Here is a 26,700-nt window from a genome sequence, read left to right on the forward strand (position 1 = left end):
CTGCTTTGAGAAATGAAACCCGGGCTGCAGCCACTTTCGGGCGGTGTGGACGAGGGTGGGGGCATCACGTGGTGGTACTGTGGCCTTCGTCTGAGAGAGCCCCTCACAGACACAGCAGCTCTCCAAGACGTGCTTTGTCTGTCTGCCCGGGCCCTGACCTCCTCTGACGCACTAGGGGTCCCCGAGGCACACGCTGGCCAGCCCAGCTCATCAGAATAGAGGGACAGGATGTCCCAAGGGCACGGCCTCCCCCCCAGACCCTCATGCCCAGGGACGCTCCCACCAGCTCTCCGAAGGCTTGCAGGTGACGTTCCTGCTCTGCACGCACGTGCCTGGTCTGTCCCCGCACGTCGACCCCACCTCACGCAGGAGACCCACATGTCCTGATGCTACGTCTCCGACCCTGACCTCGATCCCGAGGCTCACACCCAAACTTTGGTCGGCCGCTTGGGACCTATTGCTGCCACATGTTCTACAAGCATCCTGAACTCTGCGCCAACCTCTTTGCCGATCTCTTCAAAACCCTCCCGAGGCTGGCACGCCCTTCGTACTCTGGACACCTCCTGGCTTCCCACTGCGGTTCCTGACATGCCCTGGAGACTCTGGCCCTCTGTGCTGGCTGGGCCCGCTTCCGATGGCATCTCTCCCGTCTGTTTTGCCACCACTAGGCCTCGGCACAGGGTCCCTGCACATCCCTTTGTTATCGGGCAGCGCCTGTGCTTTCTAGCACTCATTCATCGCTAGACCACACTCTCTTCTGACAGACATCTGGAGCAGTTTTCACCACACACAGCCAGTGAATACAGCTCACACACACACACACACACACACGAATGTATGCATACACTCTAAGTGTGACAGTATTTTATCAGCACCGTAGCCTGGGGCTTCGCACTGGTGGGAAGCCTGGCAGGTCCGTGTTTCACTGTGCGTCCCCTCCCCTGGATGATGAGCTGACGGAGGGGTGCCGACCTGCGGGAGCTCACGGCAGCCATTCACTCGTTAGTGGCCCATCTTACAAACCCAAGGCTTTCAAGTGTCCTAGAGCCTCCTGGTCTCTATCACGGTACCTGGCCGCACAGTCTTCTGTCCGTCATCTCCGATGGGCCTTTTCACACCTGTATCGCAGTCTGGGAGCAAGACACAATGCAGGGGTGAGGCGATTCTGAAGCAACCGAGAGTTGCCAACCTATACAAGGGCGTGTGCCGGGGGGCCGGGGGAAGGGGGGGCTGGGACGGCAGGGAATCCAGAAGCGCACGCCTGAACGGTGTGTGGAGCCCCCGTGACCAGGGCACCGGAGGGACAGGCCCACCCGAGGGTGACCTGACTGTGGTCGGCCAGGAAAACCCCGCGTTGGTTTGTCTGTGCCCATGACTGATGGTGCAACATGGACTGTCCCGTGACGCCAGGGGAATTTATACATTTGCTGGAGAAGGGGAAGATCCCACGACTGAAAGATACAGAGAGGACCCCTCCGTACCTATCTGTCCGGGAGCACCCGGGGGACCAGCGGGCCCGGGAAAGCCTGGCGGTCCAGGTGATCCCACATCTCCGGGGAAACCGCGCTCGCCTTTGGGGCCGGGCAGGCCCAATCCCGGGGGGCCCCTCTCTCCTGGAGCGCCCTTCGTGCCCGGTGTTCCTGGGTAACCGGCGTCCCCTGGGGGGCCTGTGATGCCATCACCCTGCGTGAAAATTCGGTTTATCTCTTAAAATACGTGGGAACCTCAACGGCTACATCCCGGTTCTCCTTCCCATTCCCCTGAGTTGTGTGTGAGGGACACAGAGCCGAAGGACAGTGGAGAGTCACAGGTGCCTCATTCACAGTCTAACTGAGCGTGGGATGAAGGCAGGTTTTGTGCACGAGTGACACAATGGGAGACACACAAATCTGAGTATTTGCTTTCCTCTTCCCAAGCCTCTCGCCCTCCTCAGTTGGGACCTTCATTCACAAGGAAGAATCCTGAGGGGGAATTAGGTGCAAGCCCAGATCATCAACAGGAGTAGGACAGACTGTTCTCACTGTCATGATGAGGCAGGTGTGACGTGTCCACTATCCACAGGGGTGATACGTCGTTGAAGAAAGGAGTCTGGTTTGGGCCAGAAGGAGCAGTGTGTTCACTGGGAATAAGGAGGTGAGACAGGACCAAAAAGGCAGGGTGCAGGGCGCCGTGGGGGCTCAGTCGGTTAGGCGTCCGACGTCGGCTCAGGTCATGATCTCAGGGTTTGTGGGTTCGGGCCCTGTGCCGGGCTCTGTGCTGACAGCTCAGAGCCTGGAGCCTGCTTCGGATTCTGTGTCTCCCCCTCTCTCTGTCTCTCTCCCGCCTGCACTCTATCTTTCTCTCTCTTAAAAATAAACATAAAAAACAACAACAACCCCGCAGGGTGCTCCCCGTGGACGAAACCACCCAGCAGGTGTGGAAGGCAGGCGGCAATGGAGAGATAAGGGGACTGTGGGCACGGGGGTCAGAGAATGGCTGTCAGCAGGTCAGGGGCAAACACAGCGGGCTTCACGCTGGGCCTATCTGGATGAGCCGGTGCAAAGCCATGCTGGCGAATCCCAGCCCATTTGTCCAAGCGAGAATGAGGCCGGGATGCGCCCACGGCAGGCGGCAGCCCGTGCAGGGCAGAGCCCCACCTCCCCAACCCCCCGAGGCTCCCCGCCCAGCTGGGATCCTAGGACCCCAGGCTGGACCCGCACTCAGCGCTGACAGGTGACGGCCCCTCGCTGTTTCCCGCCCATCTCAGGCACGGCTCGGAGGCGGCAGCGTGCCAATGCAACGGGGCTGCGCGAATTCTTTTTGGAAACGGTTTTCAGGGTTGAAACTAAAAAAGCAATACTGGGTTACGAATAATCCAGGTGTTTCCAGGGAGCCCACGAGAAGCGCACCAGGAGCGTGCGAGGGCCACAACTGGAAGTGACCCACATTGGGCACAGCTGAGGCCTGGCTTTTGGAACGCGGCAGACAAGCCGCTACAGGGAACCGCGGCGTGAGGCTGAGAAGGAAATGTCGTGGGGTGAACTGTGTCCCCGCCAGACGCTGGAGTCCTGATGCCCCTGCCTGAGAGCGTGGCTGCTCTGGACAGAGGGTCTGTGAGGGCGATCGGGGTAAGGAGAGGCGGAGCCCTGCAGACGGGAGTGCCAGATACAGACAGATACGTGGAGGGAAGCTGATGCGATGGCACAGGCAGGAGACATGAGGGACAGCCGCGGCCACCAGCACAGGGGGACAGCCTGGAGGAGGTTCTGCCTCAGGAGGAAGTGGCCGCCACCCCAGGCTCCCATTCTGTCCTCCACCAGGAGAAACACCTGTTAACTGGCTGGCCTAGAATGTTCCCTCCGGGCATGGCTTCTGACCTAACTCCCCGCTTCCTAATGGACAGGATTTGTGCTCATGAAACCACAGGGGCTGCACTGGGTGGACCCAGCCCCTCACTCGAGATACTCACAGGGGGGCCTGGGAGGCCTGGGAATCCATCCAGCCCGTCGCGCCCTGGGACACCGTCGTCACCTTTCAGACCAGGCACGCCTGGGACACCTGGCTGTCCCCTCTCACCTGGGAAGGGATTTGAGGTGTGACTGTACTCACCCAGGTGCTGCCACGGAAGGACTGCGGGTCCCGGAACTGCCAGACCCCGGAGACTGACCTTTGGTGGTGATTGCCCGAGAATCGCCCTTTACCCCTTTGGGCCCTGGAGGCCCGACGTTGCCAGGGGCGCCCTGTGGGAGCAAACACACAGTTTCTGCCTCCTTCACACTGTTAAGGACGCCAGGGAAGATGACAAGTTTCGGCTCACACAGCTCAGGAACCTCTCCAACATCATGCCTGGCGCTGCCCCCGAGGATCTTCTGCCCTGCGTGAGATGCTCTGCACCTGGTGGTCCAGCCACCAGCCACAAATGGCCATCGAGCGCCCGAATTAAATTTCAAATAATGAAAACTTAACAGAAGGAGTCATACGTGGCTGGATAGTGAAAACTAGAATCTTGCTACTCAAAGTGTGGTCCGCGGACAAGCAGCATCGGTCTCTCCTGGGAGCTCATTAGAAATGCAGAACCTTGGGGCACCTGGCGGGTCACTCGGTTACGGGTCTGACTCCTGATCTCGGCTCAGGTCATGATCTCACGGTTTATGAGTTTGGGCCCCGCATTGGGCTCTGCGCTGACAGCATGGAGCCCGCTTGGGATTCTCTCTCTCCCTCTCCCTCTGCCCCCCTACTTGTTCTCTCTCTCTCTCTCTCTCTCTCTCTCTCTGATAAATAAATAAACATAAAAAAAAGGCACAACCTTGGGCCCCACCCTGGGGTACGGAACAGGAATGTGTGTTTTAACAAACTCCCAGGGATTCACATGCTCGTGAACTCTTGAGAAACGGTGACCTAAGACAAACCCAAGGCTGCTAAATCTTCACCACATTAGTTAGAATCCAAGCCTCCACGTACAAAGGAGGCAAGTTTGTGCTCATTCAATACTGAGAACGACAAAGAGAGCTTTGTGGACGGCTCGTCTTCCAGACTGAAATTAAGGTTGGGAAAAAAAATCATACTTTAGAGACAAGCTTATCGCAGGGACATCACATTTTATGTCACAAAATCCAGTCTAGGTTCAGTGGGGAGAAAGGAGCAGGTTCACAGGCCAGGATGTTAATATGTGCAATGTGCTAGTTTCTGGAAAATCTTGCCTGTTGTTATTTGCAAGAATATGAGAACTTGCAGTGCTGGTCTAATGAAATGGACTGTTCTGAAAAATTCCACAGATACTTGATTTATTGATTTAGTTCTTTGCAGAAAAGGGCAACATTCTTTCCGAGTCCGGGAGGGCATGTGGCACACAGACAGCGCTCAGTCTGTAGGTGCTGGGCAAACAGGTGGACGGATGAACTCACTTACTGACTGACTGCCATGCTTCACTCTCCCACACTCTAGCAGCACAGGCAGTAAAAAACCAGAAACCATCCCTGGCATTTCTCCTGTAGCAGGCTTGCCAGACACATAAACATATAATTAAATGCAGGACAACAAACACAATACCCGAGGTCTCTGAACAAAAATGCCGTGGGTGTGTGTGTCACACAGCTGGGGGAAGCGTGTACCCTTGGAAGATGTCAGACACCCCTGGCGCACAAAATGGGATCCTTTTGGCTTCTAGGAGATACTCGATCGTTTTATAAACAACCGAAGATCCTACTAGTTTGGCCAGTAGTAATTGTGGAACTCTCACTGCATATGCATTTACATGCTGAGACCTCCCTGATTGGGAGACGGTATCATTTAAAAAAATTTTTTTAACGTTTATTTATTACTGAGAGACAGAGAGAGACAGAGCATGAGCAGGGGAGGGGCAGAGAGAGGAGGAGACAGAATCCCAACCAGGCTCCAGGCTCTGAGCCGTCAGCACAGAGCCCGACACGGGGCTCGAACTCACAAACTGCAAGATCATGACCCGAGTCGAAGTTGGACGCTTAATCGCCTGAGACACCCAGCTGCCCGGAGACGGTATCATAGCCCCTACTGTTCTAGTTGGACAGTACTGTGTTATCCTGAGGAATCTCAAGGTGTGAAGCAGAGAACAGGTGCTCTGGAACTCCTTTCGCCCTCAAAGCTCCTGTGTCACAAAGCGATTATAAGTCGGAACCTTCTGTATCAGCAGCTGCGTGTGGCTGCATCTCCCCGGCACCAGGTCACACAGCCAGGTCATTCTGTCCTCGGTCAAGAGTCCTGAGCAACTTTTCCCCTATTGGCTGAATAAGTAAAATGATAGACTTTCCACACTATAAATCTATTGCGATTATCTCTTATGGAAAATAAATGCTGTATAATTTCTTTGGCTTTAGCTGATACTGGCTTTGAAGTCACTGGTTAAAACCTCTTGCCCAGGAAAGATCTACAGATGTTCTTTTCATCGGTGTGAACTAAAATCCTAGGCGTGATCTAAAATAAAGGTGTGATACACACAAGGAATCCATGGGCAGGTAAGTTCACATACTCGTGTAAATTCATGATTTACTGGGCTCACTTTTTAATCTGGTTCACAGAGACTTCATAAAATGCTTAATCAGTTCTGTACTAAATCTGAATGTTCTGTAAGTAAGATGCTTTACATCCAAAATGCTAGGTTTTTAAAATTTTTTTGAGATGTAATTTATACACCATAAAATTTACCATTTTGAAGCACGCAATTCGGGGTTTTTTTAGTGCAACGAAAACAACTGCAATAATTGCGAGATTGTGCAACCGTCACTATTATATAATTTCATCACCTCCCCCAGAAAACCCCAGAGCCATGAAACACTCACTGCCCCTCCCCTTCCCCCAGCCCCCAGTGACTGCTGTCTGCTTCCTGTCTCTAGATATGCCTGTCCTGGACACTTCCACAGTGGCCACGCCGTTCACATTCTCACCAGTGAATGTTTCGAGGTTCCTCCCAGAGCACGTGGCCTTTTTGGATGGAGCACTGGGAGGGGGGTGAGCGTTGGTGGTCTAAATCTGCGTTCATTTAATAGACAAAAGCCGTCAAGGACATCCTATCAGCTCTGATGGGACTGGTGTCTCACCTTGAACCCTGGGAACCCAGGGATGCCATGCTGGCCAGGGTCTCCCTGGCTCCCTTTCTTCCCAGGCTCCCCGTTGATGCCTGGAAGGCCCTTGGGTCCTGGTGGCCCCGGGAGGCCCCCGATGAACTGGTCGCCTTCTGCGCACTTACAGTCCCCAGCGTCACCTGCAACACGAGGGAGGCAGGAAGGCTCACTATGTGCTCGTGAAGCACGTGCTTTGCCGGGGGCAGAAGTCCAGGGCGGTGGGGGCTGGACCGAGGAGGGGGCACTCGGGGACCTCCTGTGCTCGGGGGACTGTTACCCATTACCCCCGTTTCCTGGATGAGGAATGTGAGTTACTCCCCGGGACGCAGAACCCTGCCACGTTTACCCAACATGTTACCCAACAGGCCGTTTACAGAGCTGTGTGTGGAGCTGAGGAACAGGGGCTCCAGAGGCCACCACGGGCCTCCCAGGTCAGGGACGGGGGGCAGACAAGGCTCCAGGGTCTGGGACAAAGGGGGGCCATGGGTGGGGGGGGTGTGCCTGGCTGGAGCGGTGGGTTCAGAGCCAGGATCCCTGGTGGGAGGGAAGAAATCTGTGACCTCCCTTCTTTGTGTGCCTGTGGCGGGGCCCGGGGAACCCACTGTTGGTGGCGGGTGCTCCCCAGGGCACAGGTGGCAGGCGGGGGCTCACGGGAGGAGTCCTCTGCAGCCCTCCATGGTGAGTGATTCTGCAGTCACCACCTCCCCTCCCCCAGGCGCCAACACACCCTCACGTCCCGTGTGAGCCACAAAGGTTGGGGTGTGCTGCTTGGGGCCCCTGGGCGGCCGCCTCCCAGAAACAGAGCGTCCCCCGGGCGCAGCATATTTCGTACACAGAAACCCCTTTGTTCTGCTCGGTCGACCGCACCTCCACCAGCAGCGGGGGTGAGCCCAGGGCGCCTGCCCTGCGGTGACTAGTCCCTAACTCGGGGAGATGGGCAGCCAGGCCTAGTCTAAGGGAACTCCGTAGCGGACAAGCTTGCGCAGGTGCTCGTTACGCGGCCTTGGTGCTGAGCCCTTAGAGGAATCATGGATTCATTGGCTCCGTAGCGGGCTCCGCACTCCCAGAAGGTTCAGTGGTGTAGGCGGAGACACAGATGGGAGGAGGGAGCGCAGACGGAGGGCCGGGTGGTGGGTGCCACGCACCTCGGCTCTGGTAACACCGTGGGAGAAAGGAGGCGCAGGGGGACGCGGAGGGTTGTCTCACGTCAGAGCCAGTGAGAGGGGTCATGGCCTCCCGCCCTTCCTCCGGTGCTCTCGACATTCCTTACCTTTCCAGCCTTTCTGTCCGCGAGCCCCAGGGAAACCAGAAGGGCCAGGGTAGCCCACATTTCCTTCCGCTCCTTTAAGGCCGAAAAGGAAACCTAAGGAGAAGATCCAAGGGCGGCCCGTGAGCACGGTGTGGAGACCCCACGTCTCCCCGGACCCAGTGCTGGAAGGGTTACCGCGAGGTCCCCCAACAGGGTGTGACTCCATCCCAGGACACCCTCTGGGCCATTCTGTGGCCACAGCTCCCAGGGACGCAAGGAAATGAGAGGGGCTAGGTGTTCAGCTTTTCTATTGAAGTCTAGAGATAAAAACCTTTGCTTTTGGGAAATGTTGAGTCCAAGGAAAGGCTTTCACTTTCTACCATGTATTTTATCCCACTAAAAAAAATTTATTTATTTTGATACAGAGAGAGAGATAGAGCATGAGCAGGGGAGGAGCAGAGAGAGAGAGAGAGAGAGAGAGAGAGAGAGAGAGAGAATCCTAAGGAGGCTCCGTGCTGTCAGCACGGAGCCTGATGTGGGGCTTGAACCCACAAACTGCGAGATCATGACTTGAGCCGAAATCAAGAGTCAGAGGCTTAACTGACTGAGCCACCCAGGCGCCTCTTAGTTTATCGTTTTTCAAAAAAAGTGATTTATTTTTTAGTTTCTTAAGATTTTATTTTTACTAATTGTATTTTCTTCTTTTTAGTCTTCTATATAGTTTCAAACTCTGAATAGTAAACACATTCTTTTATAATAATTAAAAAAAAAGCCAATTTACATGTAAAAAAAAATTCTATGGGCATTTATACATCGTGGGGACAATTGGTATCTTTACAATATTTCTGTGTAATTGACCACATATTTACGTGCTAAAGGCTTGTAATCCAAAACCAACACAAGTTTGGTGTCCCCAAAAGGCAGAAAACAGAATAAGATATTAAAACTACCTCGGTTCCCTAACGATCCCCCTGGAGCAGGTGCACAGCCGGGTTTGTGTAGTTAATGCAGAGAACAGGGGACCACCTGGCTCCAGCAACCTCACCTCCCCTTTCCCGACCCTCACCCCCAGTAACTAGGCTCAGGGCCCCTCAGAAGCTCCACTAATTCCGAGCAGGGATATATGGAGGGATTAGAACCACCCACCTTCTGGCCGCGTCTACTGGACGGCAGCGCCACCTTGTGGTGGGAACGAGCCGCGCACTCCTAGACACAGCAGGGCCCCGAAGGACTGGAGGGTCCCCCACCCTGTCTGTCCTCAGGGCCAAACCCGGTGAGGCTCGCAGCCCCAGATCCAGACCTCCCCCGCCCTACACTGGGACACATGCTGCCATTCCGCAGGGAGGGAGAGGGAAACAGGCCACTAGGGAGACCGGAAGGAGAGGAAACACCCATGCTAACGTTTGCTAACTGCTTGGCAGAGGGACACCAGGATTTCAATGTCAGCAGCCTCCCAAGTAGGGATAGATATTTATGGAAGGGTGGCGATGACTACTGTCCCGTGTGGCTCCCTCCCCTACACATTCAAGATGATCACTCTCCTTTGCTCTCGGGCGTCCAACATCTGTCCCATCCGGCACCTGCGTGAGCCAGGCGCCGTGTCTGCAGCTGGAGAGAAAACCGCAGACCCTCACAGTGCCTACGGTTTACGTGTGGACACACAGCAGACACACATTAGTGAACAAACCCACACGGAAGTTCAAATGAGGGCTGGCGCCACGTAAACAGGGAGCTGTCAGGGACAGCAGTAGAGAAAGCCCGTTCAGAATGGGGGGGTCAGGAAAGCCCAGTCTAGGTGCTGGCCCAGGACCCAAGGAACAAGAGGGAGCTGGCCGAGCGTGGGCACCGGGGATCTGGAGAGAACAGCGCACCTGAGAGCCCCTGAGGTGGGAGGAAAGCCAGGAACTGGAGGGGAATGCCAGGGGCTGGGGTTTTCTCCAAGGGCAATAAGGAGCCATTAAGGAGTTCTGAGGGGGGACGTCACACAAGTTTACGGGTTAAAAATCTACATGCTACCCCTGCAGACAGTTGAGTGGAGGCTGGTGATGAGCAGGCTGACTATAGCAGACACGCGCGGTGTGTATTCGAGCAGCACAGGGGGCGTGGGGGAAAAGTGGTGGACAGACTGCAGAGGCAGAGTCCGTGGGACCTGGCGATGGGTCCAGTGTGTGGGCGAGCGAGGCTGTGGCCCAAGCTCCGGGTCTGTGTGTGTGTGTCGGGGCGGGGACGAGGCCCAGCACGGGGCGTGTTGGGTCGGGGAGCCGGGCGGCAGGAGACCCAGAGTTCAGTGTGGACACACAAAGTTCGAGATGTCTGTGAGACAAGCCAGGCGGCCACGTGACGGGTGACAGTTTGTGAGAGTCGGGGGCTCAATACAGAACTGGATGGGGGACACAGGGAGTGCGGGCAAACGGCCTGAGCTTAAGGTCACCTTAACTGGGGGGGTCCAGTGGGTGGGGGTACAAGACAAGGGTCCAAGACCAAACTTCAACGAACCCTGTCACCTCCCAGACTGTGTAGGCGGGAGAAGGAGGGGCCAGCAAAGGCGCCTTGAAGAGAACAGCCAGTGAGATAGCAGGGAGGGGGGGGGCACAGAGGGCCAGCCCAGGAAGAAAGCCTGATACCTGCATCCTGTGCCCATGAGCAAGATGGAGCCCTGGGACCTGCTCCTCAGGTCACTGGCGACCAGGCCAAGGGCATTCAGGCTGCGGTGACTTTGGGGGCTTTATTTTATAATTAAAAAATGTTTTTAATGTTAATTTATTTTTGAGAGAGAGAGAGGGAGAGAGAGACAGAACGCAAGTGGGGGAGGGGTAGAGAGAGAGGGAGACAGAATCTGAAGCAGGCTCCAGGCTCCGAGCTGTCAGCACAGAGCCCGACGCGGGGCTCAAACTCACAAACCGTGAGATCATGACCTGAGCCGAAGTCGGACGCTCAACCAACTGAGCCACCCAGACGCCTCCTTTTTATTTTATAATACTTTTTTGGGGGGCTTTATTTTACATCTCCTGAAGTTGTAAGAAGCTCAGAGCACAGGTGGCGTTTGACCACGGATATCTCAGGGATGTGGCATTTTAAGTTTGACACAAACCCTGGGTGTTGCTGACACTGCAAATCCAGTCACAGAGGCATGGCTTGGCCGTTGTAAGGGGCCATCCTGCCTCTTTCCTAAGTGCTCTCTTTTTCTAATAAATTCGTAACTTCAGACAAGTCCTATAGGACAGCAGTGCACCTCTTAGACATTTCCAGGATGAGTCTCCTGAAGAGGCCAGTGGCCACAACAAAGCTGTCAGCATTCTGACTTATTCTAGAAGACGACAGGACTGCCCCCATCCTCGGTTCCGTGAACTCGGCTCGAACCAAGAGCGAGCAAAATATTTAGCTGAGAAGAAAAACTGCCAACACGGTTTGATTCTACAGGAACGGCAAAAGGCTAAGAATTCTGGTTTTCATTAGTAGCAACACATAAAGCAGGATGAAATGCGGTTAACAAGAAAGGAATCCAACAATGTCATTCCAGGGGGAGACTTGGAGAGCTCTGTGGGAATCAAGGTCACTGATATTACATTATGCACAAAAATCCTAAGAGGCCATTGTGGTTGGCTACTTCTTGTGCAAGAGATCGCTTTACAAAAGCAATTGGGAAACAACGTGTCTCACAGGGGAGAATAAATATTTCAAGGAGAACTTAAGTTCTATGCTTTTAATATCGTAAGCTGATAAAAGTTATTGGACACTATTCTATGTATTTTGTGGATAAAATACGCACAAGAAAGTAGTTGATTTGTTTACAGCTAACTGACGTTAGCAAATCACGGTCTTAACCGAGCAGGATTTGTAAAACAAGATGGTGTTTGTATCTTTAGCAAAGCGAAATTTGGTTACAGGAATTGGGGCAAGGTCAGCCTTCAGTCAGTCTTCTGAAGAGGCAAGTCTTCGTGCTTAAAAAAATTTTAACACATCATGTTCTGTTCCCAGAGAGGAAAACTTAACAGATAACATTTGCTCAGGAAATATCATGCTCACAGAAACTTAGCCATTATCAACGATGTCACAGGAATAAATATTACTTCCAGGCTAAAAATATATTAAAGACAACACTGCTCAAATGATTTGGCAAATTCCAGGGAAATATCTGCACCTAAAAATTTCCAGAAGAATGTGACAATTTGGCTTTGCCAGTCGGAGGAGAGTTGGAGCAGGAGAACCACATGACATAGAAATCTGTGCAACACCAAGTGGAATCAGAGAGGGGACTGCTGATATTTTTACAGCTCTTCTATTAAAGTTTATTCTGGTAGGGGGGATGGACAGAGAGAGAGAGCGAGAGAATCCTAAGCAGGCCCTGAGCTGTCAGCACAGAGCCCCAAGCGGGCTCCAACTCACGAACTGTGAGGTCATGACCTGAGCCGAAGTCGGAGGCTTAACCGACCGAGCCCCCCAGGCGCCCCCGGGACTGCTGATTTTTCAATGGGAGGAGTATGTGCAGATACACTTCTCTAACCCCCAACATCTTTCTTCTAGAGATGGCAAAGAGAAGCAGTCTTCCCAAAGCACCGAAAGCACAGATCTGAACCTGACCTTTGCACTGAAATCCAACACTACCTGTTGGCAATGTAAGGCTCCCCCTCTCCAAAGACAGGAAGCTCCCAGAGATTATTGGGATGGGGCAGGGTGGCAGGGAACTGAAAGTCAGATGTTTCGAAAGGAGGCTGACAAACTATGGACCATATCACACGGGAAGAAATTGGGCACTCACGTTTTCTTCCAAGGCCTCATATATCCAAACTCTTGAGGGGATGGAACGCTCCCATTAGGGGATTTTACAATGTCGAAAACAGCCCTTTAAACTCAGAAGCTCCAAAGATCACCGTTTTTGATGGCAAGCGCAAAGACAGACTGCCCGTCTCCCTGCCTCCTGGGGGCACCCTCCGCTAAAAGATGAGCCAGGGTAACATCGGAACCTGGAAGTTCCACTCTGCTACGGTTCAGTGACACCCCCAGGCAGCATGGGGTCCAGAAGCTCATGGTTGTCTGGTTTACAGACGCTCAGAGTCTCGCGTCTCGACCTTGGCCAACGGCGGCCACTTCCTGTTACGATAACGCAGTCACCTCTTCCTGTCGACTATTATCAACTGTTCAGTGAGAGGCTCCACGTGGGCTGAGAAGACAGATTATCAAGTCTGCTTGGATTGTTAGTAAGACAGAGGAGAGAGGCTACAAGTCAAGGCAGGAAGGCTCCACCCTGGAAGAAGGTGATGGAATGTACCACACAGACACCCGACAGCGTTCAGCGTGCACCTGCTTCCAGACTGCGCGGCTCAGGTCTTCCACTGGAGAGCTGACCTCCCTGGACCCACAGCCAGCCAAGCCCTACTGGGTCATGTCCGCGGGCCTGCTGATACTCAACAGATTCACGAGGCTGTGCCCTCCTTCCATCACCAGCCTTTCTGTTTGCATCCCAGAGCACCTGCCACGCCCTAGTGTGATGCCTACCGCATTGGTTCACGGAATTATTTAGCAGAAAAACCCCAGGAAAGATCTGACTGGGGCCAGGCTTCTTTGTCTGAACACGAAAACCACCACTCTTGAGTTTCCTTCCACTTACCGTCTGGCCCAGGTAGTCCGGGAGGCCCTGGCGGTCCTCGGGGCCCTGGCTTTCCGTCGGTTCCCGGAGGGCCGGGGTACAGCGCGGGGATGCCTGGGTCTCCTATGAAGCCTTTGGGCCCCATTTCACCTGGTAAACCTCTCTTGCCATCTGAAAATCCAACAGTGACCACTGGCAGCATGAGACTTGTGACGTGTAACGTGTGTGTTGGCATTCCCGTCCCCAGGAGGCCACCAGGACTCGCGGATTTACAGTCTGGTCAGGACCTTAAGGGTCGATGCCGTTGGAAGGTCCCATCACCGTATTTCAACTTTAAAAAAGCCCCTCCTCTCGCCCCCCAACAATGGTCTGAGAGTCGTAAGTGTGGCCACGACGTCTGAGGGCTGTGCACGCTCCTCTCGGCCAGCTGACAGCATCATGCTGGTTACTTGTCAACCGCAGAGCCCGGCTCTGTGGCAGGGGGCGGGGCGGGGCGGGGGGAAGGGTCACTGTCACAGGCCCAACGCTCCCGGGAAGACACTGGGTGCATGCACTTGAGTCCATTAGAGCTCCTGAGTCTCGTCTGTGAGAGACTCTGGTTGCAGAGCTGAGCAGTCAGTACGGGGACCCGAGGGAACGTAAGTTTGGTCTTTTGACACCAGGGCGCCTTTACCTTCGTCTCCGATGGATGTGCCAGGGGGGCCTGGTGGGCCCGGGTCTCCTGGTTCACCCCGGCTTCCTGGCTCCCCGTGGGCCCCTGGGAATCCTGGGTCACCCCTGACACCTGGAATCAAGACAGATTTCGAAATGAGAACAGGACGCTGTCCAGGACCCGCCTCGGACGTGCACACTTTCACCAACCAAACATGTATTTACTTGTTTATCTCATACACCGAAGGATGGCGGGGGTCCGAATGTTTAATATGTGGGGGTCTCTGCTTTCGAGGAGCTCATTCCTAATCAAATAGGAGCGATACAAGATTCCCATAAATATAAAATGACGGAGAGGTTTCAAAAGGGGGAAAGATTATTTTGGGGAGAAATCGGACATTGAGGGACCGTAGAGATTAAAAACAATAGGAACAGGTGACATTGTGGAGCTTTTGCTGTGTGCACTGGGCTCGGTGTGCAATACTTGACTGATTCTCATAAAGCCGTGGGGGACGGGGGAGAGCTACAGCCCCACTTTTACAGACACGTGAGGCTTCATGCCCACTGGCACTCAGGTTTCACGGACACGGCAGCCTGGCAGTTAGACACGGGTGCCCTCTGAGGGGACAGGAGACGGAAGGGACAGGGCAGAGGACGGTGGCAGAAGGGGATCTGGAGAGGAGATCAGCCAAGTGGAAAGCAGCGAGCAGGGGAGCGTCTGCTTCTGGTGGGAGTGCTGGGGATCCGTGAATAGGGGTCAGGCTGGGAGAGCAGCTGAGTCTAGAGTGGGGATAAAGAAAGAAACGACAGGCCTGGGGATCCCCCCGTGCACCAGGCTCCGTGCAGGAAGACCAGGAAGTGAGGAGGGTGGCTTCCTGCATGAGGCCCCTCGTCCCCAGAGCCCCAGCTCCAGCCCAGCTCTGCTTTTCCTGGCTGTCTGCTGGAGGGATAGCGTACGTGAGCCCTCTTACAAACCCTATCCCGAAACACACACACACAGACACAGACACACACACACATACACACACACATACACACACACAGACACACAGACACAGACACACACACACACAGAGCAGCCTCGCTGTGTTCTGTGCAGGTCAACAGCAATGCTTTACTGTGCAACACATTTTTTCCCCTGGAATACAACTGGGAAAGATGAGAGAAAAGAGGAGACAATATGACATTTTACCGCATAGGGATTACCAAGTGTTAGGAAAGCCATCACTCTGCATGGGATCTTTAATTTTTTTGTTTAACCTCAAAAGCAAGTCGTTGAATTAAGGATGCCCGTGTGCCTGTGTACAAGCAGGGTGGAGAGTGTGAGTCTGGGCTACCTGTGCTGGGGCTCGGCTCCCTGCGAAGGGCGGGGCAGGGGAGGGGTGCTGGGCTCTGCACAGGGGTCAGGGGGGCGCTGAACGCTCCTCCTCCACTCATTCTACGTGACCTTGGGCAAGTTGCTTAACTTCCTGTGTTTCAATTTATCCACCAGCAAAACAAGACTAACATCAGGCCCCCTCTCAAGGGGTGGTTAGGAAAAGTATATCAATTAACAAGCATCATGGTCTAACAACTCAGACCCCTGCCCGGGCTCCGGTGAGCCCTAAAGAAACGCTCGCCATGAGCACGGAGTGAGAGACGACGATGAACGTGCAAACCACAGACCCTCTCATTTGTTTGGAAGAAGAGCAGGACTTGTTTCAGTTACTTTGCAACCATTAGGGAAAAAAAAGCACAAGTCTCCTCCACCCTTTGGGATTTGACGAGCTCCTGCAAAGCTACTTTGTGAAGATATTTATTTTCCTTTCTTCGCTGAGGGAATCCGCTCATCAGCCTGTGTCAGGAGCCCTCACCTGCCAGCTCACTAATTACAAAAATTTTTTAAATGTTTATTTATTATTGAGAGACAGAGCATGAATGGGGGAGGGGCAGAGACAGAGGGAGACACAGAATCGGAAGCAGGCTCCTGGCTCTGAGCTGTCGGCACAGAGCCTGACACGGGGCTTGAACTCACGAACCGCGAGATCATGACCTAGGCTGAAGTCGGACACTTAACCGACTGAGCCACCCAGGTGCCCCCCAGCTCACCAACTTAAAACCATCGCCTTCCCAGTGTGGTTTTAGAAATACAGGGTGGTGGACGGGGGAAGCTAGATCAACGCCGGGCTCTTGGGCAGTGAACGTTTTTGAAAAATCGCCAAGGTTAATTTAAAAAATTATGTTCCCAAAGCCTCAAGGACAGTATTTCCATTTCACCAAAACCACTGACAGTATATCAACCTCATGTTCCTCTTCCTGGGGTTTCTGGCCTGGCAGGCGTGTCGCAGTCCATGGACACCCCATGGACTCCATGAGTACCAGCCGCGCAGGGAGGGCAATCTGAAGTGTTGAGCAGGGATTCCAAATATACCCATTTACTGGTATGTGTTAACTCGCAAGAATGCACAAAACACAGCTGTTCTTGCGGAGGGAGGCCAGTGATGTCCTTTCAATGCCACCCTGCAGAGAACTCCTTTAGGGGCTCTGCCGGGATGTCCTTAGTCCTGTGCTAGTCTAAGTTCTCACCAACAGAGGATAAGCACATGCAAAGGCTGTTCTTAAACTGACAGATGGTTTGCACCAAGCAGGTGCGAGTCCTTGACCCACGGACATATACTGGGTGCAGGAAGAAAACATTAGACCATCTTTAGTTTAAAAACCACTCTTTTAAAGTAAAACTCTTTCCTGACGTGTATTATTTAGTACATACACTGTCCAGCTGTTCAGGTAACCTACTCTCTGCCTGGTCCTGTTCTAGAAATTGGGGATACAGTAGTGAACCATAGCAGCTAAAATCCCGGAGCTTTGCACAACATAGGTGAATCACCCATAAGTAAATATACATATGATTACTTACAGGGGGCACTGAAAACAGGTTTTCTTTTTGAACCTAGAAGGACTCACATTCAAAAAGGTTCTGAGCCCACTGCTCTTCTCACAGAATTAAAATCGTATTTTGGTACGATCCTGCCAATCTGGGAGGCTGAGTGAAATCACGAGATGGGCATTAGCTGTGACACATGCAAAACCTTTCATGTACGCTCAGGGGTCAACTGGGGCACCGGGAGCCTCTCCTGGGCAGTCCGTCATGCACAAATACCTGGGGATTCCTCGAAGGTTGAAAGGAGGTGGCTGTGTACAGATTATGGATTATGGCCAGTTTCCGGCTTCAGACTGGCCAGCAGGGGCCATAAGCGTCTTGGTGCACGTGGGGCAGAAACCAGCAAAGGCAGCTGGGACTCCCGCCGTCGGGGAGGCCAGATGTGCCCAAGGACTGGATTTCTCCAGTGACTTTACAGGTGGCGAAACCAGAATCTGCACGACGTATGCGGAAGTGCAGGGCTCGCCCAGCAGAGGGCGCTCTCTTAGGCACAGATGAACCGAGCGCCTCTCTGTGACACCACGTTTAAGCATTTAAGCTAAGTTGTACATGGGACTGATACTCTCCAAAGGTTATGTTCTAAACATCTTTTGTTTTGCTTTGCTTTGTTTTACTCAGAAAGCCTCTCTTGCCAGTTTATGACTCTGTGTCCGAGACAGAAGAGGATCCCGTACGATGTAGACACGCAGGAGAAATCACACACAAACCTTTGGCCAGGGAGGGATGAGGCGAGTACGCAGGGGCACCTGGGGGGCCGCGGTCGCCCACTTCTCCCTGGAGGAAGAAAGAGGAGAACGGAAGAACGTGAGGCCCGCCTTTTGGAGTTTGGGAAACTACGCTTAGTACCAGGGAGTAAAGCTGAATGTGGACCATCTGCCCTGTGCTGTGGTGATGCCCGGGCATCCCAGCCACCAGCCGGACACACCAAGAGGCAGCGGTGCGGGCAGGGCACCAACCTCACTTTGCAGTCCTTGTCAAACACCAGAAGCGGGCAGGGGACGACTTTCTGCAGGGCAGACTGTTCCCCTGTTGGTCACGGTACCCCAGCCACCCATCGGATACCAGGCTGCAGCCACACCCAAGCTGGGAACGATGCAACTGTACCCTGATCTGGATTGTGACACCGAAACTTCCAAGTGCTGCCTTGGTGTCCTCGAGCCTCCCGGGGCCCCCGAAGGCCTGACTGCGGAATGCCCCTGTCCTCACCAGATACGCTCCCCACTAGCAGGAAAGTCTCCCCGCCTGGCTGGAGCCCCATCACCCGACCAGCTGCACCCCACCTGGTCCTCAACCTACTGGTCCTCACCTCCCTGCCAGCCCATTCTTCGAGCAAGCCAATCATACTCCCCCCTGGGGACAGGGGATACCCCACCCTCTTGTTACTACAAAGCCTGTCCCCACAGCCCCGCTGGTCCCCTCTGCTCCCGGGTGCAGATCCCGAGTGTGCCCTCCATGTGCCTTGTGTGGTGTGCAGCACTGTGAGGTCCGGACACGTGACCGATAAGGCCATGTCCGTATCATCTGTCCAGTGCGGGGTGTTGTGTGTTTGCTTAGCGAGTGTTAAACAGGACAGAGGACACCTCCTCCAATGGGGTGGATGGCAGGAGACCACACCTCCAGCCCCAGGAAAACTGAGCTCACCTTGAGTCCCGGGGGTCCATCCGGGCCTTGATAACCATCCAGTCCTTTGCTTCCCTGCAGGAAAGATGTTCGGGGCTTAGTTTTACCACTAACACAGAATTTAAAGAAGTGACCACGATACCATTATTACGGCTGACAACACTAACGACAACTCATGAAAATTACCTACTACCCACTCTGTGCCCAATGTTCCCTGATTGTGGTCTCAAAGTCCAAACGTGACCTGCGGCTGATAAACCTCATCATTATTTTTTTTAATTAAAAATTTTTTTTAGCGTTTATATTTTTGAGGCAGAGAGCAAGCAGAGGAGGAGCAGAGACAGGAGACACAGAATCCGAATAGGCTCCAGGCTCCGAGCTGTCAGCACAAAGCCCGACGCGGGGCTCAAGCCCACGAGCCGTGAGATCACGACCTGAGCCGAAGTCGGACGCTCAACCGGCTGAGCCACCCAGGCGCCCCAGCCTCACAATTCTTTTTTTTTTTTTAAATTTTTTTTTTTTTTTAATGTTTACTTATTTTTAACAGAGAGAGAGAGAGACAGAGAGACAGAGCATGAACAGGGGAGGGGCAGAGAGAGAGGGAGACACAGAATCCGAAACAGGCTCCAGGCTCTGAGCTGTCAGCACAGAGCCCGACGCGGGGCTCGAACTCACAGACCGCGAGATCATGACCCGAGCCGAAGTCGGACGCTCAACTGACTGAGCCACCCGGGTGCCCCAGCGGCCTCACAATTCTTAAGAGTTGCCTCCTCCTTTCTACTTTTTCCATAACTTCTGTTATTGTTGCTGTTGAAGAAACCGGGTCACTGGTGGTCCACTCTTCCTCGCAGTGGTGGAAAGTGTGCACCTCTGCCCGCAGACGTCCTCTCCAGCAGCTGTTCTCGCTACGGGCTTCCCTCCCTGGGCTCAGGTGCACCTTCCGAGTGAGAATTAGTCACAAGGCGTGTCGTGTCCTTCCTACTGCGTCACTTCAGGAGGCTCGGGGGCCGGGTTGCCCCCCTTCAGTGATTTTATGATTGATCCATCTATTAAAACCTTCCCCCAAGCGGGATTTTGAAAAATTTTTACGAGCACCAAATAGGAGCATTAATGCCCCCTAATTTAGAATTTTTCTCTTCATTTAGAAAGTGTTCAGTGCTGCTTTCTAATCCCCTTGAATATTTATTGAAAGAGAACGTTCACCCTCGTGAGCCACATCATAGCTGGATATATATATGTAAAGCTTTTTAAGAAACCTAGAAGTTCATTCCCTCTTGCCAAAGAATAGGTACAGTGAGGCCCCAAGTTCAGAATACCACGCGCCCATGGTGTAAAAAATGCAGCCTGGTTATTTCACAGGATGTTCTGGAACTCGGGAGCACACATGTTGAAAGTCCTGTTGCTTAGCGTGAGCAATGACGGGGTTGGTTTTGTGCTTTCCATGCAGGCCTTTCATGTCGACGGACTTCCTTTCACACTAGGTGGAGCTGACGATTCAGAAGTGAAGGGAAACTTCTCCGAGGTCCCACCAATCTCCTACTTGGAGGCCATCTCTCAAGACAGGCACGGAGTCCTGACAGAGTGCGCCGACGACGGGAGCAGCTAGGCGCTCAGTTCTCAGCGGCCTGCGCGCCAACCTAACAACTCAGCCCAGACGCCGTGCTGGATGCGGCCAGACGTGCATTCGTGCTACGTGCCTGAGCGCCGTCCGGCTGGGCGATGCTATCACTGGGCAGTAGTGGGTACACCCCACACCCCCTCCGCACAACGTGCTCACCACCTGTGCTGCATAAGCCACAGCAGCACCAACGTTTCTGAAACACGTCTGAGCAAACGTTTGGAATGAGCCGGGGGCTTCGGAAAACCAACAGGGGAAAGGGCAAAATGGAAGAGTGCTCAAGATGTCTCTGACTATTGGCTCTATCGATCCACAGGTCTCCCTGTTGGCTGCTGGAACCCCAAAAAGCCAAAACAATGATCTAGAAGTTTCCCTGTGAGTTCTCAGCAGCAGGTGAATTGACTGGGGATGGGGGTGGGCTCAGTATTATGTAGGGCTCAGCAGAGTAAAAGGGGGAGATTGTACTTAGGTGCACGTGAGACCACAGGCAGCTGGAACCCTGACTGTCTGGCACACCAAGAGTCAACACAACCACCTAACGGGTTGTCTTTGTGTTTCTGTGCAGACATAACAACAGGGGTGGCGGTGGGGGGGGGGCAAGGGCTGTGCGGTCAAGGAGGAATTATCTGGGGACTAGATCAGTAACTGAACAGGTCTCTGGGAGTAATGGCAGCTTGTCAAGTAAGACGAGGTTCAGCGGTCACGTCTGAGGTGCCGTGCGGCCTAACAAGCAGGGACTCTGCCATCTGTACATGTCCTGGGCATTTCCTATTTGTATGGTTGAGTAAACTGTCTCCCCACAGAGACGTCCCACTTGGCCGGAAGTGTCCCCGTCTTCCCCTGGAAGATGAGGGCCTTCCGTTCTAACATCTGGCCACAGCAGTTAGAGGCCCCAGGTGGTCAATGTCTAACTGGGCGTCTTGTCTCACATAAACAGCGAGTTCCAGGGGGCAGCTGTATCCAACTGCATTAAAAAAAAAAATCTGTAACTCCTGAGTGCCGGGTGTAGAAGAAACCCGTAATTATAATTTCCCTGTCACTGGCAAGCGATGAAAGTTTGAACGACAGAACTTCGGCTCCACGGGCAGTGGAGACGGGTCCCTTGTAGACGTTGCCTTAGTTCTCAGTCTCTTTGCTTGATTAATGAAATCCTTCCACTGGAATTTGGCCTTTTGGCCTTCGGTTGGGGTACGCCTGGACAGCCGTCCTCCAGGAACGCCGCCTTTGGGGGTGCCCGCATCAGTTACGAATGTCATGAGAACGTGGATGCAATTAGGGGAACCCTGGTGTCAGCTTCTCGGCCTGAGTTTGGGATGAAAGGACAGGAGCGGGAGGAGTGAGACAAGCCAAGGTTGCAGGAAGGAGTTGAGGCTGGTCCCGCTGCGAGCGGGTTAGAGTGTCAGCAGAGCCTGGGTCTAGGGCTAGTGCCGGCTGGAAGCCGGACCCGGAGGCCACGTCCATCTGAAGTCCCCGGGGAGCTCCCCGCGGAGACTGATGAGTCCCACGTCCTTGTTGTCCACATGGCGGTGGAGCCCTGGCAGGATTCAATGGAGTCATGATTCAGAGGCTGAACTGATTTCTAAAAAGCCTGTCTATGCACTTCCTAGGACCGAATGATGGAAATCCTGGCCTACGGGCGCCAAGAGGTGTGTCCCATACTGTCGACTGTGTGACGGCTGCAAACAGCAAGCAGCTGGGAACCACGGTGAGGGGTCGTTAGGCACACGGTGCGTCCTTTTCACGCAATGCTGTGCAGGTCGCTACCAAAGCTCTGTGGATGTGTCCGTGCTAATGTGGAATCATCTCCAAAGCATGGTGGTGAAATAAACAGGCGCGTCAAACTTACCTTTTGTCCTGGTGAACCCTTCTCGCCATCGAAGCCAGGAGAACCCTGGGTTGGGATGGAAAACGGAAGCAAAAGCGTCTCAGAATGGACAGCAACATTTCCCAGAGGGCTCTGTTACCGCCCCCGACATGGGCTAACATGAAATGCTTTACTATGAAAGCATCAAAATTATTTTCTGAGGGATGTGGGTCATCACATCTACTGCCTAAAGCAATACGGAGAAGTCTAGGAAGACGGTATGGTTCATCCGGTGGAGGTGTTAAAAGACCTGCACTCCAACTTTCTCAGGGGTCTCTTATTTTCCAAGATTCTAACACGTGTCCTTTTAGTGGCCGTGGCTACCAGAGAGCCACCGCAAGGCCACTCTGCCTTTGTTCTGGCCACATTTCCCAGTGCACTTGCAGTGAGGTGTGGCAGGTGACCGAGCTCTGGCCGACGGAGGGAGGACCGAAGAGGCAGGCGTCATCTGAGGCCACGCTCTAAGGATGGAGGTCTGCCCTTGGGCATGGGAGCCACAGGCGCTGAATCTCCACGGGGGAGACACTCCCGTGACCCCCAGCACCCCACCCACTGTCCTAGACTCTCAGGGAAACAAGAATCAACTTCTTGTGTTGGGGACAGTCTACACTTCCGTTACCATGGGTTAAGGCAGCCTCACCGGCATTGGCAGAGATGTCTCTGTGTTCTGCCCCCACCCTCCTTCAGTGGAGTCTCCAACATCATGGTTACTGGGGGGGAGGGCGTGTCCATCACTGTGGGCTCGCCCGCCGCGGTCAGCGGGCCACTCTGGCAGGGACGCTGGGAGTGGGGAGGCTGTGCGTGGGTGAGGGGAGAGGGTATGTGGGACCTCTCTGTGCCTCTAGCTTGACTTCGCAGGGAACCTCAGGTCTGCTCGGAGGAATCCAGTCTACTTAACATGCAAACCAGAGCAAACTGCAGTTATGGGATGCATCGCTTACCCGTATGCCCGAGAAGCCCATGACTCCTTCTTCTCCCTTTAAGGCGATGCCCTAGGAGGAGAGATAAGAGGTGAGGGAGCTGGCCCGTGCACTTTACCCCCTCGGGTGTTCTAGCCCCCTGGGACTCCTGGGGTCCCCGGTCCAGCCCAGCACGATTCAGGGTCACAGAGAGTCCCCCAGGTGGCCTGCACTAGCATCACTCCAGGACACCACTGGCATTGTCACGTAGCAGGTGACGCCCAGGAGGGCTGGGAATACAGGGCAGGCATGACGAGGACGGAAGACAGCATAGCAACGATGTGCTGGCCCCAGAACTGAAGCCACTGCCAAGCCCGCCGTCCCTCCGCCTGTGCACCTGCTCTCCTAAAGCGCCGACGTTCAGGTCACAAACCCCAGAAGATGTTGGTTAGCTGGTGTGTATTACGCAAAAGGGGAGACATTCTAAAATTGTTTTCTGAAAAGAAGTGTCAAAGCGCCACCCGATGTCACAGGTGGATGCTGCTAGAGCCCTGTGCGTGGTCACCGGGAGTGGGGGTCGGGTGGGGGGCTGGGGGGACCCTGCCAGCGAGAGGAAACCCGGCCGCTGCTCGACTTACCTTTCTTCCCGGCTCCCCCTCACTCCCCTTTTCACCCTGCGAAGACAGTGAAGTGTCAGAAAGAGCATTAATTCAAGAGCAGAAAGGACGGATGGGGTTCACCATCCAAAAAGTAGTTAATGCAACGGCAAACAGTGACTATGAGTGGCTCATAATAAACAACTCCCACGTTGTGCCGCTTCAAAGTTCAAGAGAAAAGAAGTATGACTTTTTCTGGGCTTTCCCAATATCAGTTAAATCCCATGCTACGTCTGGTGGAATGGGGAGGCTGCCCGTCCGCTCTCTGCACAGCCCACCCCGCCTCGCCCACAGCGCAGGCCCATGGTGACGTGCAGTGGCAGAAGATGTGCCCATGAGAGGCCCCCAGCGATGGCGTTCATTTGAATAAAAGAGCCTTAGGAAGGTCCTCTCGGGGGAAAGGACACGTTTGGAGCATATTAAAACCCCAAGCTAAACAGGCTTTATTTAGGAAGCAGGCTCAATTTTATATGATCGCTTTTTCCCACTCTTCTTGGTCTAAAACGGGGGAAGAAATGCAGTGACCACTGGGTTCTTTCCCTCATTGCTGCTGAGATGGCACCTGGGATCCCTGTCACTCTCAGCAGCCTCCTGCAGGCTGGCCGGGCCCCCGTCCCCCACCCATCTTGTTGCAGAAGCTGAAGGAAATCTGATGCAGAAGCTTGAGCACCTCGGCAGGGATCGCACGTCCTCTGGCCTCACTCCCCCCTTGGCTCCTGTCCTGAAACTGGACAGAGGCCCTACCTGGCTGATGGCGAGGGCACCAGCAGGAGCCGGAGTCCCGTCTGGATCCCACCTGATGACTCAGTGGGGTCCCCTTCCTGCCTGGATGTCCAGGGACATCCTGCTCTAAGCTCAGATGGCTCCTGACACGCTTTCCTCGGCGTTCTGCCTTACATCAGCCACTGCCCAAGCCCCTTCTGTCAACGGTCACGTGGCTGTGAAGTCAGGCACAGCTGCCCGGAGCGACTTCCTCCCGGAGGCCTGCCTTCTCCCAGCCACGGTCGAGCACCCAATCTCGATCTGGACAGATACTTGAGAGTTGGAATTAGATCCCATGTTTGGGGTTTTCACTTTGGTCCCAGGCACTGTCTATGACCTCAAATTGGGGACTTTGCCCTGACGGAGTGGTCTCCACTCAGCAGCATTATGAGGTTGAGTTTATTGACCACCTTCCTTTGGCACAAGGGAGCCCGGACACTGGGGAAGGTTCACTGGCCTGTCTGAGTGAGTGAGGGGTAGAGTGGGGTGTTAATTAAAAAAAAAGTTTATTTTTTTGGGGGGGGGGAGGGGGAGAAAGAGAGGGAGACATAGAATCCCAAGCAGGCTCCACACTGTCAGCGTGGAGCCCGACTCGGGGCTCGAACTCACGAACCGTGAGATGGTGACCTGAGCCGAAACCAAGAGTCGGGCGCTTCACCGACTGACCCACCCAGGCGCCCCTGAATTTTTATTTACATGCCAAGAGTACACTTTTGATCAAAGAAAATGTTAATGGAAATTATAAAAATCAGAAAACTGACTGATGGGAGAACGCCCACAGTGATGCTCCATTGTCAGCAAAGACAAAAAGTAGGTTTCTTTTGCGGAACACAACACTTTGCTCAGATAGTTCCCATCCTGGCTCTGAATTATGCTTGGACCATTAACCTGTGCCTGCACAGGAGATGTGTATACTCAGGACAGATCGGAGACTGTTCGTGAATTCTGCTGTTGTTGCAAATTTGTCACAGTTTTTTTTTAAGATGATGGACTAGTACACCTGTGTGATTATGGGTGGTGTCTTCATGTGTGATGAGCCAGCTGGGTACTAAGACTTCCCCACTTTGTGATTGTTTTAAAAGGATCAAAGAAAATTCCTTTCTTTTAGTTCAACTGGAAACACAGTCAACTTTGCTGAAGCCTCTTTACCTTATACTGATCTGGGTGGAACATCTCCTTCATGGGCCCGATGATGGCATGGTGGATGTCTGATGGAATCCCATTGGGTCCCGGCTGTCCCATGTCGCCCTGGGAATGGTTTAGCAAAAGTAGTCAGCTTTAAATTGCAAAGACACCATCAGGTGTGAACAAAAGCACCACTACAAACTGCTATTCCTACTTTTGTATATTACAAAAATTACACCAGTTTTGTAATGTTATAATCATAGTATAAAATAAAATCATAACGTAAAATTATTTGTGTCCTCCTTGCATTCATCATCATTTGCAATTTATTCATAAACAGTGTTGAGGTTGTTCATAAGTGTGGGTTACATTTGCTTCTGTGGAGTTATCTCCTTATGATGAATTCCTGTACTAGGGCTGAATGTCTCCACATCAATGTTTTCCTCTATTGTGTTCCAAGATTGGGACCCAGGTGTAAGATATGCCCGAGAAAGGAAAGACTACTCCAGTCTTGCCACTGCCATGCCCGTTAAGGGTGTTCTTATAGAATAAAAAGTAGCATCTTCAACAGATAAAATATCTCAAGCTTTATTTGCACTTTTGTCATTAGCAAGAAACACTTCTCACTTGGTGCACAGATCCCAGAAGGAATCAATCTGCAACAATTAGACAAGGATTCTTGCATAAGAAGGGGCTTCATCTGCCAGAAACTGACACAAAAAGAAACCTATTGTCTTTTCTTTGGCATTTCCACAAGCAGACTATGGAATACAAATTTGAGCCCAGATGTCATATAATGTGAACAGGAGCAAAGTGACACAATGTAGTATTCAGAGAGTCTGCTAACATTGTATCTGAGAATTGCCTGGAGGTCTTGGTTCGTCTTCCTTTACCTATCGGGGCCTCGATACTCTATTAACATTCGACTCAACTCTTTGGAGATGATACACATTCACTTCTTTTCCATCCTGTCTAAAGTGATGACTCTTCCTTCTGCCCAGTGATTTCTTCCCAGATTTTTCTTCTTTTTATGTTAGTTTACTATTTTGTCATATTTCATTGTATAGGTGTGTAACTTTTTATGTGTTCGGATTTTTCAATGTTTTCCTTTGTAAATTTTTTCTACGGTATTAGCACAAAGAAAAAGTCTTTCTCTTCGGACCTGAGCAGTACC

At 53.1% G+C, this 26,700-nt stretch overlaps 1 protein-coding gene across 2 annotated transcripts in view; it reads right to left on the reverse strand.

Moving 5' to 3' along the window:
• The window catches only part of COL4A2 (collagen type IV alpha 2 chain), a 174,253-nt gene that overhangs the window by 34,334 nt on the left and 113,219 nt on the right, over positions 1-26,700 (reverse strand). For both annotated transcript variants that reach the window (XM_086708425.1, XM_086708424.1), the window contains exons 13-26: positions 25,551-25,649; positions 23,622-23,657; positions 23,026-23,076; positions 22,067-22,111; positions 18,624-18,677; positions 17,690-17,756; positions 14,085-14,195; positions 13,433-13,582; positions 7,846-7,938; positions 6,552-6,715; positions 3,647-3,719; positions 3,449-3,555; positions 1,482-1,683; positions 1,071-1,130 (exon numbers count right to left, since the gene is read on the reverse strand). In XM_086708425.1, the coding sequence (XP_086564551.1) occupies positions 1,071-1,130; positions 1,482-1,683; positions 3,449-3,555; positions 3,647-3,719; positions 6,552-6,715; positions 7,846-7,938; positions 13,433-13,582; positions 14,085-14,195; positions 17,690-17,756; positions 18,624-18,677; positions 22,067-22,111; positions 23,026-23,076; positions 23,622-23,657; positions 25,551-25,649 (1,312 nt within the window). The remainder of the gene's footprint in view (positions 1-1,070; positions 1,131-1,481; positions 1,684-3,448; positions 3,556-3,646; positions 3,720-6,551; positions 6,716-7,845; positions 7,939-13,432; positions 13,583-14,084; positions 14,196-17,689; positions 17,757-18,623; positions 18,678-22,066; positions 22,112-23,025; positions 23,077-23,621; positions 23,658-25,550; positions 25,650-26,700) is intronic.

This window comes from Puma concolor, chromosome A1 (assembly GCF_028749965.1).
Source record: "Puma concolor isolate L17-30 chromosome A1, mPumCon1.1.hap2, whole genome shotgun sequence".
Taxonomy (NCBI): Eukaryota; Metazoa; Chordata; class Mammalia; order Carnivora; family Felidae; genus Puma; species Puma concolor.